The sequence below is a fragment of the Neltuma alba genome, unplaced genomic scaffold (assembly GCF_004799145.2).
Source record: "Neltuma alba isolate B1F8T4 unplaced genomic scaffold, ASM479914v2 tig00001982_pilon, whole genome shotgun sequence".
Taxonomy (NCBI): Eukaryota; Viridiplantae; Streptophyta; class Magnoliopsida; order Fabales; family Fabaceae; genus Neltuma; species Neltuma alba.
Window position 1 is genome coordinate 67,226 of NW_021632696.1, and position 14,731 is coordinate 81,956.

Here is a 14,731-nt window from a genome sequence, read left to right on the forward strand (position 1 = left end):
GATTTATCGCATAATCTCTCGACTTTTGATGATAAAGGGGAATAATGTCGTCTTTGGTCCTATGTAATGGTTGGATATAACGCGGGAAATAATACCGCATCGGCTAAAAACTAATTTGATTTTTAATTTTATACTAAATATAATACTCTAATCTTTTTTTTTATAGTTATTATTTTTTTTCAAACTAGTCATCATAATAGTTGCATATGTTAAATGTTCCATTAAATGATAGTTCTAACTAATATACAGTATTCTAGGAAGATAATTCTTATGTATTACAAATAACTAATTTAATAATTTTTTTTAATTTATTCAAATTAGTTAACAAGCTCTTGTATTAAGAACCGGATGTAATAATTTATAGCATTTCAATCTTAATCTGTACAAATTCTTCGAGCATGATCCAAATCCGAAGTCAACTTTACATCTCTTGCCAGTGCACTATCCGGATGCCGCACCCTTTTAATATGTATAAATAACTTCTACTTAAAAAATAATCATGCAGTGATATTTATATATATGTACTACCCCCAATCCTAATTATAAAAGTTAGTTGACTAATTTGAAGAGATTAAGAAAATAAGTTAAGTTAGTTATTTATAGTAAATAGATGTTGTCTTTCCTAAAATATCCTTACTAATCAAGTGTATTGGTTAGAACTACTATTGTTAGAAGGACTAACTTAAAAAAAATACATAAATATAATAGACAAAGTGGATTGGAGTCTTATATTTATGATCAAAATAAAAGTTAAACAAGATCTTATATTAAGAACCGGAGGTACTATCATATTATAATTAAATTGATTAATTTTATCAAATTTTAATTTCCTTAAACACAAATGCTAACATAAAGAGACATACACGAGGGATATAACGTGATCGATCATGTGACAACCATTTTTTCAAAATCATTTTAGATTAAATCTAACAATTTATTTGAATCATTAATCATGATAGAAAAGAAGAAACATTAAAATTTTAAAAATCGCTATCATGATTAAAAAAAATAAACTTATAATAAGAGTAACATCGATCGTTACCTTCGGGCCTTGGACTTCCATAGTCCAGAAATATCATTCCACTATTAGTCCAAACCAAACTTATACTTTCCAACATATGAACTAATAAATTATTTTTAATATAAACGATGGAATCCATTAGTCAAAAGTCAACACCATCAAAAGAGCGTAATACGCAAAGTCTTAAATATCTCCGGGCTTCCAACGACCCCCATATCAGATAGTAGTAATTAAAAGTATTAGTTTACAATATTAGAGTATATGAGCCCTATGTGGTAATATATACCAAATCAACACATAAAACAAAAGTCGGGAGGCTATACAAGCTATAACGTACATCACGCTATGCCTCCGGAACCTTCCCTAATGGGCCACCACCTGAACTATCACCTGAAGATGGTAAAAACCATGGGGTGAGACAAACGCCTCAGTAACCAACTTTCTAACTCATCAATCATCATACATACTAACACGTGCTCATGAGGTGTCAGGTGAGACAGTTATTAATTCTCAAAAACACAGATATATAATTCCAATCATCTAAACCCTCACTATGGGGGCTAACACACAAGCCACATAAATTTATCCCTCATTATGGGGGCTAACGCACAAGCCACATAAGTCTATCCCTCACTATGGGGGATTAATCAGACATATAGGCCTATCCCTCACTCTGGGGGACGAATAAGAAGTCACAAAGGCCTATCCCTCATTACAGGGGACGAAGGAAGAAGCCAACCAATGTGCACCAATGACGGCCTTACCACGTGGTAGGATAGGACTCAATCCCAAAATCCAAATAACAACTAATTATTCACAATATAATAAAAATGTCTCAATCTTTTCTTAGTATAATCCATAGGATATAAATCATATATTTTTTTTCAAACTTCTCAATTATAATTTTAAAAATCCCACAAGACAAATTTTCATAGCTCAAAAGCTATAACTTATCTACTCGAATTCCAAATAACAAATATTATTCAAAAATAGCAAAATACTCACAAACAATATATTAGCATATATAACAAGTGAAAAGTGGTTACCTCGCGCCAAAGCAATAGTAAGGATTACCACAAGGTCAATCCTTTGCTCAACCAATAATTAATCTACACAATTAATATAACCACATATTAATATGAACCAATTAATTAATTAATTAAACTTCTCTATATTATTTAAATTTCTAATTTAATTAATTTTTATTCTAAATTCCTACAACTCTCATAACCCAAAATTATTAAATATTTTAGAAATAACTGGAAATTTTCTAACAAGCCAAATTATTTATTTACCACCTCCAAATTATTTACCTTAATAAAAAGATTTTTTCCAAAATTTCTAAATATAAAATTATTATGTTCTAAATTCTAAAAATCTCCATTTAAGTTTAAACCTTAAAATCAAACTATCAAAAATTTAATAATATTTCAAATATTTATAAATAAATAATCTAATCAAAACTTTAATGATATAACTATCATATATATATTTTCATCAATAATAAACTTTTTTAGCTACAATAATTATTTAAAAACCTTCAGTCACCTTATAAATAAAACTAAATTGATTAAAATCTTAATAATATATCAAACAACCCAAATAAATTACTTAACTTGAATTTAATTGGTAAAAATATAATATAAATCATATATAACAGATTTTTCAACTAGAAAAATTAATTTAAATACTAAAATCTAACAAATGGACAAACCTAACCGATTAAAATTAACACCTCATTTACCTCTAAATTTTCATGATCATCTTTTACCAAAACTCTGTATTTATATCATATATAAGTCTCAAAATTTTCTCTAAGTACTTTAGTAATACTATCATTAGGAAGCCTAAAATATATAGAAAATATTTATAAAGAAAGTTTGATAAAAAGAACTATATTTGTGTACCTAGAGGATCCCCAAGGCTTGCATTACTCTTCAAAATGCTAAGCCTTCTCTGCTCCTCTTTTGTTCTCTTTTTCTCTGATTCTTGTTCTCTTTCTTTCTCGTTCTCTCTTTCTTTCCCGCACCCTCATCTTCTGGCTCTATGCTCTCTCTTTTATGTTGCAAATTCCAACCACTAGTCACAAATTTTCCTCCTTGCATTTAATTCTTCCTCCTCTAAGTCTTCCTTCTCTCCTCCAAAGTCTTCATTCTCCTTTCCATACGTTTGCCCCATTTTCCACTCTCTCCCAAATTTTCCACTTCAAATTTCAACTTTCCACTGAAAGTTGGTGGAAAGTTGACTCTATTATTTTTGATTATTATTATTTTTTAAATATTAAGATATTACAGATCATCAGTACTGCAAATATGCATACATTTACTATATTCAATGGTTTATCATACTGTAGAAGTTATTGTTTCTTTTGCCACTTAAAACTTCATATGAAAATTCATGAAAGCTGTTGTTGTTCTTGCCTCTGAAAGTTTCAAATATTATATTAATGTATCAGATAATATGCCTTCTATTGCATACTCTGAGAACAAGCCTATGCTAAATCAGTAAGGGAAAGTTATTTGTAAAAGAGAAACATTACCTATTTGCATGCCAATAATTTAAAAAAAAAAAGAAGAAGAAAGAAATGGTATGGCATTTTTCCCCCCATTTTCTCAACTGATTAAGACTTATAGATAACAATCCTGTTATATCTAAATATTTAAGAGCACTTACCTCTCTATCTTCCATTCATAGTAGACATTGACACATTGTTGACAGAATGAGATGCTGAGTCATCCATATGAGAATCTACTTCGGTGACATTGTCTAAATTTGTAAATGCAGGTTTCTTCACCATAGGCAAGATGGTACTTTCATTTTGGATCATAGAAACGACTTCTGAAGTAGTTGGTCTATCTACTGGAGATTCTTCCACGCACAAAAGACCTATATGAATAAATCTGAGAAATTGCTGATTGGAACATGAGTCACTTAATGTTGGATCCATTAGCTCTAAGCCAACTCCATTTCGCCACAAATCCCAAGCCTGCAACAATAATTTTCAACTTATATACCAATGCACATTTTAGTTACAAGCATGCTTAAGAAAGTTATTAATGCAAGTTAAAGCACTCACATATTTTACTAAACTGAGAGGTTTGTTAATGTTATAAAAGCCGTTGTTTCTCTTGCCACTTAAAATTTCAAGAATTATGACCCCAAAACTGAATATGTCTGATTTTATGGAGACCACTCCATCCATTGCATACTCTGGCGACATGTAGCCACTAATAAGAATACAAGAAGATACATCTTGTTAGAATGAAAAACATTGCCTTTGCTTAAAACACAAACAAATCATCATGTATTTTTAAATAGTTTCTCAAACTTACTATGTCCCAACAATCCTGCTATTGTTGGCAATGAGATCATCCCGTTTGAAAATTCTTGCCATTCCAAAATCAGAAATTTTAGGATTCATATCCGCGTCTAGCAGTATGTTACTGGCTTTCAAATCCCTGTGAATAATCCTTAACCTTGAATGCTGATGAAGGTAAAGAAGTCCTTGTGAAATCCCTTCAATTATCATCACTCGCATTCTCCAATTTAACGCATCCCTCTTCGATGAGTCTTTAGAATTACAACAACCATAAAAAAAAGTTTCATTTTGTGAGATCACAACAAGGTATTAAACTGGCAATTTAAAGACAGCTTTCATATCAGAATACAGGTAGCTTTTAGGGTGTTGTGCATGATTAATTACTACTAACCGAAGAGAAAGGAATCCAAACTTTTGTTAGACATGTATTCATAAACCAAAATCTTCTCCTCAGCTTGTATGCAGCATCCAAGCAAACGAACTAGATTCATGTGCTGTAGCTTTGCTATGAGTATTAACTCATTCTTAAACTCCACTAATCCCTATCCTGAACTTCTTGATAACATCTTTACTGCAATTTCTTCCCCTTCAGGTAGTTTTCCCTGACCATTATTATGTTATTAGTTAATTAGTAACTCAAAATCAATAGAATAGTACCAACAAGTAAAAAGATATATGCTTCCTTCACCTTGTCCGAGTTTATTTTGAGCTGAGAAGTTATCCGTAGCTTCAGCGATAGACAAAAAGCTGAATACTTTCAAATGTTGAGCAAAACCATTATCATATCCAAGCTCATCTAAATTGCGTAAATTTTTAATTTCTGACAACAGCTGACGTAGATGGTCCCTTGTTCTCCCTGTAATTTTTGTTATGTATGAAGGAAAATTATCAGTCACTTCAAATTCAAAGTTTATAGGAACGTGGCGTGTGAGTTGGGGGATATAGATTTTGCATGTTACCTTTTGTTTTCCATCTCCAGTAAAAGATAATAACAATGACAGACGCTAACAAGAATAATATTGCGATGGGAACTGAAATTGCAATCCTTTTCTTGTTCTTTTCTTCTGCTAAACCTGCATATGTTGAAGGGAGTGGTTTCTCGTAATGAGAAAGTTTTAAAAGCATAAACAACTAAGAAAAGGTTAAAAATGAAATCAATGAATTTAATGCATTTAATTATATTAAAGAGTATTTTTTTAGATGAAATCTACATCTAAGTATGAAATGAATAACAATATTAACCTACGTGGTATGTTGTCTTGATTATAAATTCCTGCACTTTATTTTAAAACATACGTAGATTTTCCTTAAAATTAAAAGTTACATTATGTAACTTAAGTAATTAATTTTGGCAGGTCACTTGGATATTATATTTGGCAGGCAAATTGATTTTCCTCAAAATTATATGATGTTTATAGTGATGTAACATACCCCATTTGGGCGTGCAAGTTATGATGACACTTTCTCCTATTTCATTTCTCTATTTAATCCCTATTTTTATTTTCTGGTCTATATCAATTCATATAACAGAAAGTAAAATGTAAAATAGGTGGAAAGATTATAGCTGAAAAGTTGGACTAATATGCTAGTCTATCAATTCAGATAGGCCGTATATGACCACTAATCTAATACTATAATGGTTTTAAAAATGACGTTGATGATAAAAATTAGAAGTGATGATGTTATATTGACTGTGATAAAACCCAGTGCCTTCTCAAAATTACTCTTGATCATTTGCATTTATCTATAAAACTATTCGAGAAAATTGGGAAAAAAAATCTTCCATTAAAAATTTTATTGGCAAGTGTAAAACGTGGGCCCGGGAATTCCTGAATATCACTATATTATTATTCAGATTATTCTCTCACAATGTATTACATCAAACCCCCTTTTTATCCTATACCAACTGGGCCTTACAAGAAATAAGGCCCAAGACAAATAATTAAGTCCAAACAGAAACTTAGATTCTAAGTACAAGATTATTTATTCTTAACAACCTAAATCACAAACTTCTATTCTCAACACTCCCCCTCAAGTTGAGAACCAAACAAATTCAAGGTTCCCAACTTGCTGAGAAGTCTCCTTTGAGTTTCCTTGCTAAGTGCTAACAACTTTAGTAAGAATATGAGCCTCCTAGTTCGAAGACCTCACATGCTGTAGCTTTATCAGGCCTTGAGTCACTTTTTCTCTCACAAAATGACAATCGATTTCGATGTGCTTGGTCCTCTCACGAAACACCGGATTTGAAGCTATGTGTATCGCTGCTTTACTGTCACAATACACATCCACCGGTTTTCTGCTGCTAATTCCCAAATCTTGCAACAATCCAAGCACCCAAACAACTTCTGAAACCGCTGAACCTAAAGCCCTATACTCTGCCTCTACTGAAGACCTTGCTACCGTGGTTTACTTCTTTGTCTTCTAGGCTATCAAGGACCCTCTTAGCTTGAGAAGATAACCAGTAACAGATCTTCTTGTGCTACCACAGGCTCCCCAATCAGAATCACAGAAGCATTCTAGATCCAATTTGCCTTCTGCGCTGAGAAAAACACCTACTCCTAGAGATTGCTTAAGGTATCTCAGTACTCCAAGAGTTGCTGCCATATGTGATTTCATCAGATTTTGCATAAATTGACTCAAGACCTGTACAGGAAAAGAAATATCAGGTCGTGTAACGGTTAAATATATCAATTTACCCACTAACTGTCTATATCTTTCTGGGTTCTTCATCAAATCACTTTGTTTATTCTTTCCTTCCTCATAGGCCAACAACTTTAAATTCTGCAACATAGGTAAGGACAATGGCTTACACCCACTCATCCCTGTTTCAGCAAGCAAATCAAGGACATATTTCCTTTGACTTAATACTACACCCTTACTGGATTTAGCAATTTCAATTCCCAAGAAGTACTTCATCAAACCCAAGTCCTTGATTCTGAAATTTCTGTGCAGATAGTCTTTGACTTCCTCAATTTGCTTTTCTGTACTACTTGTAATAAGGAGATCATCCACATATACCAGTACAAACATAGACCCATCATGATAATTCTTATAATACAAAGAATAATCATGTTTACTCTGATTAAATCCTCCACTTACCAAGGCCCTAGACAGTTTCTGATTCCACTGTCTAGAGGCCTGTTTTAATCCATACAATGATTTCTTGAGTTTACATACCATATTCTCCCCCTTATTACCAAAACCTTGGGGTATAGTCATGTAAACCTCTTCATCAAGATCATCTTGCAGAAAAGCATTGTGCACATCCATCTGATAAAGATTCCAATTATTTACAGCTGCCATTTTCATTACTATTTGGACTGAAATCATTTTTACCACAGGAGAAAATGTCTCATGAAAATCTATTCCTTCCCTTTGGGTATACCCCTTTGCTACAAGTCTAGCCTTATACTTGTCTATTGTTCCATTTGGCTTATACTTCACTTTGTACACCCATTTACACCCTATTGTTTGCTTTCCTCTTGGCAATTTTACTAGTTCCCAAGTCTTATTATGTTCTAAGGCCTCTATTTCCTCTTTCAGTGCTTTGACCCAATTAACATCCTTTACTGCCTCTTTATATGATTGTGGTTCACTAACAGAGTCAATAGAACATAAGAAGCACAAGTAAGAGGAAGAAATATTTTCAATAGACATATATTTCTCTATAGGGTATCTACATTTACCTTTTCCTGTCTGATTGTTATTCGGTCCAGTGCTCACCAAACTGCAAACATAATCTTGTGCTCAGATTGGTGGTCGTCTGTCCCTGGTTGGTCTAGTGGAAGGCTGTGCAGCATGATTCTGGTTTTGTAACTCAACAGAAGTACTTGTATTGTCCTCTACGCATACATCATTATCTCTTTGTTGATTATATTCAGTTCTAGATTCATTCTCTTTATTAATTTCTAATGTTATTTGAATATCTTCAGGACCAAACATGAACATTTCCCTAAAATCCTTACTGACTCCCCTTTGATTCATACTCATAGTATCTTTGAAAGGAAACTTGTTTTCTATGAAGCTAACATGCCTACTTACAAAAATAGCTCTATTGTGTAAATTAAGTAATACAAAACCCTTTTGATTGTTGGGATATCCCAAGAAGACACAAGGTAAAGATCTGGGCTTAAATTTATTCAGATTAACTAAATCAGTAGCATAGGCTAAACAACCAAAAGCTCTCAGATTGGTATAATCAGCAACCTTTCCATACACAATTTCATAAGGAGTCTGAAATTTCAGAATTTTAGAAGGTAATCTGTTGATAAGGAAACAAGCCATTTTAACACATTCTCCCTAATAATTAATTGGCACCCCAGATTGTATTATCAACCCTCTAGCAACCTGTATTAAGGTCCTATGTTTCCTTTCTACTATTCCATTCTGTTCAGGGGTATATGGACAAGAAGTTTCATGCACAATCCCTTTTTCTCTAAGAAAGCATTTCAAATCATTATTAATAAATTCAGTGCCATTTTCACTTCGGATTCTCTTAACAGAAACAGAAAATTGAGTGGAAACATGAGCAACAAAGTTCTTTATATGCATGACAGTTTCTGTCTTATGTTTCATCAGAAAAATCCACGTTGCTCTCGAGAAATCATCAACTACAGTAAGGAAATACCGATGCCCTGAATGTGTGGGTGTTCTATAAGGCCCCCACACATCCATATGAATCAATTCAAAGCAACTATTTGTCTTAATAAAACTGAGGGAAAAGGGAATTCTAGTCTGTTTAGCTTGTATGCAAATCTCACAAGTTTTATTCATAGCAATATCCTTGTCCTTTACAACATGTAAATGTCTCATGACAGAGATAGGGGCATGCCCAAGTCTATGATGCAACAACCAAATATCATCTGAATCGAAATGAACTTTCTTATGTTTATCAACAAAATTCACATGCTCATGATCCTCATTCAGTTTCAACAGGTACAATCCTTCCACAACTTTACCAGTCCCCATCATTCTGCCACCCTGAAGGGCCTGTATAATGCAATAATTAGGAAAAAATGCAGCCATGCAACATGCTTTCCTAGTTAGTCTAGAGACAGATATGAGATTAAATTTCAGCTCAGGAGCATACAAAACTTTTAATAACTCAATATCATTCGAAAATTTAACTTCTCCTACATGAGTTACAGGAACACGCTGTCCATTAGGTATCTTAATAGATTTTATGGGTCCTATATATTCCTTATAGCTATTCAACAGTGATAAATCTCCCACCATATGAGTAGTTGCACCAGAATCAATAACCCAATGAGTATAGGCATTCTTATATAAAACAGAAGTTGTCAAACCTGTACCGGTGAGTGCGTGAACTGTCCCAGATTCAGACTCCTTCTTGAGTAGCTCAAGTAGTTTCTCGTACTGCTCCAATGTGAAGCTCGGAGATACCGTGTTCGCAGAGTGTGTTATTGTCTCAGGTTGTTGTCCTACCTTGACCCCGGTTTGATTTATACTCACTTCTTGGTTGCCTTTACTCCTATTTCCCTTGAATTCCGCAGGGTACCCCACTAATTGGAAACAATTGTCCTTGGTGTGTCCCTTCTTGCGACAGTGAGAGCATTCCACTGGTGAAGATCCTCCGCCACGCCCTCGGCCGCGACCTCTCCCCTTTCCGAGCATTGCCACTCCTTCAATCGGTTGCATTGCAGTGGAATTAGCAATGTGCCTTTGTGATTCATCTTCAAGGATCATCGCGTATGCTTGGTTAACGGAGGGGAGAGGAGTCATGAGGAGGATCTGACCACGTGCCGGACTGAACGACTCATTCAGTCCCATGAGAAATTGCAACAATCTTTGTTGCTGGATCATCTGGGTATATGCCTTCGAGGTCTCGCACTTGCAGGTTGGTACAGAAATCAACACCGCCTGCTCTTCCCAGAGTTGCTTGAGGCGAGTATAATATCCCGAAACAGACAACGCGCCTTGACGAAGGGAATGAATTTCCCGGTGAATGTCGAAAATTCTCGAGCCGGTGACTTTATCGAACCTTTCTTTAAGATCGATTCACGCCTCTTGCGCTCCTTGAAAATACACCATACTGCTCGCCAATTCCTTCAAAATGGAATTTAAAATCCACGAAAGAACCACTGCATTACACCTTTCCCATTGATCATGGAGGTGTGGTTCTTGCGATTCTTTCGTACACGTTCCATCGATGAAACCCAGTTTCTGCTTCCCTCTCAACGCGATCGTCATTCCTCTACTCCAAACTGTATAATTCTCAATCCCGGTGAGAATTTGTTGAATAATTGTGGCTCCCTGAGTATCTGACGGATGTAGGTACAGGGGGTGATTGAAGGAGAGGCTTGCCGCGGAGATATCATCGGAGGATGTTTTCTTGTCCGCCATTGTGGTTGAAAAACACTACGTCGTGGATGGGTTTCTCGTGTGAAAGTGGAAGAGAATCTTGATTCTCCGATCAAGCTTCCGTGGAGAACCCTAAACGAATTGGGCCAGGCACCTCCGTCGGACCTGATGCTCTGATACCATGTAAAACGTGGGCCTGAGAATTATCACTGTATTATTATTCAGATTATTCTCTCACAATGTATTACATCAAACCCCTTTTTTATCCTATACGAACTGGGCCTTACAAGAAATAAGGCCCAAGACAAATAATTAAGTCCAAACAGAAACTTAGATTCTAAGTACAAGATTATTTATTCCTAACAACCTAAATTACAAACTTCTATTCTCAACAGTAAGAATGACCTAATAAATCAGATACCGATATTCTGCTGTGTGTATAAGATTTGCAGAGTACCGACACATTCTGAATATAAAATTTACCATGCCCTTCTCTCTAATAAAATTTCTAATGGGAACTTTTCTCTCCAATAAAATTTGTATTGTGAGCATATATATATATTTTTCAAAACCGTTAGATTGATCATGTGCATATGGCTACTACATCGCATATTTTAGCGAAGATGATCTAAGTTGCATCAGATCGCAAACTTACCATTTTCTGGTTGTTGGATAACGTACAATTGCTCCGAATTCCCCGATGGATTTGGTCGAAACTCTGCTTCTTGGTGATATTGAACACAACGCAACGTGTCCATCTTCTGATATGCCAGACATTCGCAATCATCCCAGCAACTAACTCTACAATCAGCTGGACCAATCCGTTGAAGATCACCATCAATGGAGTTTCCATTACTTTTGTTCATAAAGTACCCAGACAACAACTGAAACGTCGTATTGTAACTCCTACACTGTGGTTGTTCCCATTCTGCACATCCCTCGTCGTCCTTTGTCTTGTACCCATAACAATATTCCTGTAATTGGACTCCGTTGTTCTCAAAAGAAAAGCGACCTTTGTAATCTATGATCCAATCTATGCTTTTATGAACCACAGTATCCAAACGGTCATCTTTCAACGTATAGTTGAAGAACTCTTCATTTGGAGTTCTCGTGTACATCATCTTATAAGAGTGCGTCTGATGGCGGGCTGGTCCTCTGTTCCCAAAGGTCATTCCACCATCAGGATCACTGAGATTTTTCAAGGCCCCACTAGTCCAGAACACAGCCCCTCTACGTCGAAGAACCAACTCTAAGCCATGAGGGTCCCATTCGAGTGTAAAAGCTCCTGGAGATGGGTCGTTAGAAGCCGGCCATGATGTGAGAGTCCAATTCCTTCCTGTTCTGTGATTGACGCCTAGTTTCATGCCAGGCAAAAGAGTGTCAGTGGGACAATCAAAGCTCTGCCACAAGGTCCGACCGACAGATCCATCGGAATTCACTTCAGTCAGTACGAGATTTCCATTGTCCAGCAAAACAGCTCTTGTGTTGGTGGTGTTGTCGGTCGTGGTTTCACCAGGGCATAGTTGAATTGGGTGGCCATGAGTTCGATTGATCACAAACTTTGCAGTTTTGTCGATGAAGAGAGTTGCATCAGATCCATTAGTGATTGGGGTGTCTCTATTGGCGATCCAAACTGGAGATGAAGGTGACCTGTACTTGGAATTCCAGATGGCTAAGTAAGTGTTGTTGATATAGGTGACAGGTTTGATGAATCCTAAGGTGAAGTTCTTGTTGTTGGAAACCAAACGGCCTGTGAAGTTGAGTGTGTCTGATTGATTCAGGGTGTTGGTTTCTGCAATCACACTCATACTTCTACACAGTAACATGCAAGATACGATTATTCGAAGGATGAGAAAGTGAAGATACATGAATGAGTTTTCCAGGCCGCCCATTTTTTGTTTCTATGATCCGACAGCAATCAGGACAGGATTCTCAACTTTGGTTGTCGTTTATTTCTTTGAAAATTTTATGAAAGCTCTACTAAGTAATGATGAATGAACAGACAGAAATGCTCTTATAGCTCACAAATTATTAACTTGGATTAGCTATTTCTTTTTCTTCACTCTAAATATCATGGTTTTGGTCAACAAAATCTAAATATTTAATCAGCCCACTGATGAATGTGTCAAAAGCTCATGGCATATAATAACGTGAAAATGTCATGTTTAGCCGTACGTATGACGTTATCGGTGGATATAAAATGTGGGGATGACGGTGTGAGGGATAGAGGACCCATTTGACCAAAATAATTAATAGCCTCTCATTTTTGAATCGGTATAAATTCTTCATCACATTGACCAAATCCAAGGTCAACTTCTTATCTCTTGCCGACTCATCACTATTCCGAATGAGACGCCAAACGAAGAACTTGTTCAACTTTTGATATGTATAAATAAATTTTATTTAAAAAATAATCATGTAGAGAAGTTCCTGTTATCATATTATAAATTTATTAATTTTATAAAGTGTCAATTTTCTTAAACAAAATTACAAAACTGCCAACTAAAAAAAAATCTTTCAAACAATATATATAAAGAGACATGTATATATATGAGGGATAAGGTGATCGCTACAATTATGTTCATATGATTCTTAAATTATTTGTAATAGTGTTCATATGTTAGACTAAAATGTAGGATGAAATGAAAGAGATGTCTAATTGTCATTCCATTCACAGTAGATATAGACACAATGTAGATTAATTGGAGACGGCGAGGACGACTTCCACGCAGCAAGCACAGATTGGACAAGGGAAGAGGGATGGAAGCTAGACGGCAAGTACAGATCGATGGCGAGCACAGATCAGACCTTAGCCTTGGACGGCATGAGAAGCACAGAATATAATGAGGGTGATGAAGAGAGAGAGATTACATTCTCTTCTGGTCAGCAATAATTGTCTTAATAGTCCTATCAATAATCCTATTAAACATGACTTCAAAAGTCATAAACAGGAATCAAGCAGCTTCTCTAATCGTAGAATTCGAGTCAGCTTTTGGCTCATATGACCAAAAGCTGATCCAAACATCACGTATAACATGACAAACGTGTTTATGGGCTTATAAGCTGCTTTAAGTTGTTCCAATAATGGATCCAAACAGAGCCTTAATGGAGGCATACCGTCTAAAGTTGTAAATGCCAAGTTTCTTTAGTATGAGGATGGCGTCTTCATTTGTGATCATGCATGAAAAATCACTTCTGATATAGTTGGTCTATCTTCCGGACATTCTTCGACCCAAAAAAGCCCTACTTTAAGAAATCTAAGAAATTGTTAAGTGGAACATGAGGAATAATATTATACTACTTTTGGCCCTTAATATAAGAGCTAATTTGCCTTTTAATTTAGTTCTAAATATAAGATCCCAATTCACTTTGTTTATTATATTTATCTATTTTTTTAAAATAGCCTTCGTTGTAGTTGTACGTCTTAAATATTTCATCAAATGGTACTATAATTCTAGCTAATACACATAACTAGTAAGAGTATTTTAAGAAAGACAAAACCTGTTTACTACAAATAATTAACTCAACAAATTTTTTTAATATACTCAAATCAATCAACTAGCTATTATATTAAAGATCAGAGATAGTAGTATATACAGGTGGTGTATATTATTAATATAGAAAGGCTGTTTGGAGGCCACTGTACTGGATACATATGTATATACTCTTCTGGTCCTAAATATAAGATCCTTATACATCCTAAATATAAGACCCTTATACACACTAATATAAGGGTCTTATATTTGGGACTGGAGTAGTATTTAGAAAAGAAGAAGCTAAGTCATACCCAAGACTCAACACAAGTTCATCGTTAATTGCAGACATGTATTCGTCGTTTTCCAAAGTTTGGGTTATGATACTTTCGAATTCTAATTATAAAAATTAGTAGGAAGTTTATTTTTATAGTAAATATAAAATCTCAATTTATTTTCTGTTTCAAAGTTATAATTTTTCTCCTTAATCTATCTCCATTGATTAGCCAAACAGAGTTTCCGTGTATCAATGAGGGTATAGAGTTATTTTAATGTAAATGATTATAGTGGGATATTTTAAAAAAATTAACACATATT

General features: G+C 34.9%; 1 protein-coding gene and 1 pseudogene across 1 annotated transcript; both read right to left on the reverse strand.

Moving 5' to 3' along the window:
* Positions 1–3,599: 3,599 nt before the first annotated feature.
* On the reverse strand, positions 3,600–5,465 carry LOC114715095 (receptor-like serine/threonine-protein kinase SD1-8; annotated as a pseudogene).
* A 5,834-nt stretch (positions 5,466–11,299) lies between these two features.
* Positions 11,300–12,469, reverse strand: LOC114715103 (G-type lectin S-receptor-like serine/threonine-protein kinase CES101). Its single transcript, XM_028899903.1, has one exon. It carries the CDS (start codon positions 12,467–12,469, stop codon positions 11,300–11,302), a length of 1,170 nt encoding a protein of 389 aa, XP_028755736.1.
* Positions 12,470–14,731: the final 2,262 nt, after the last annotated feature.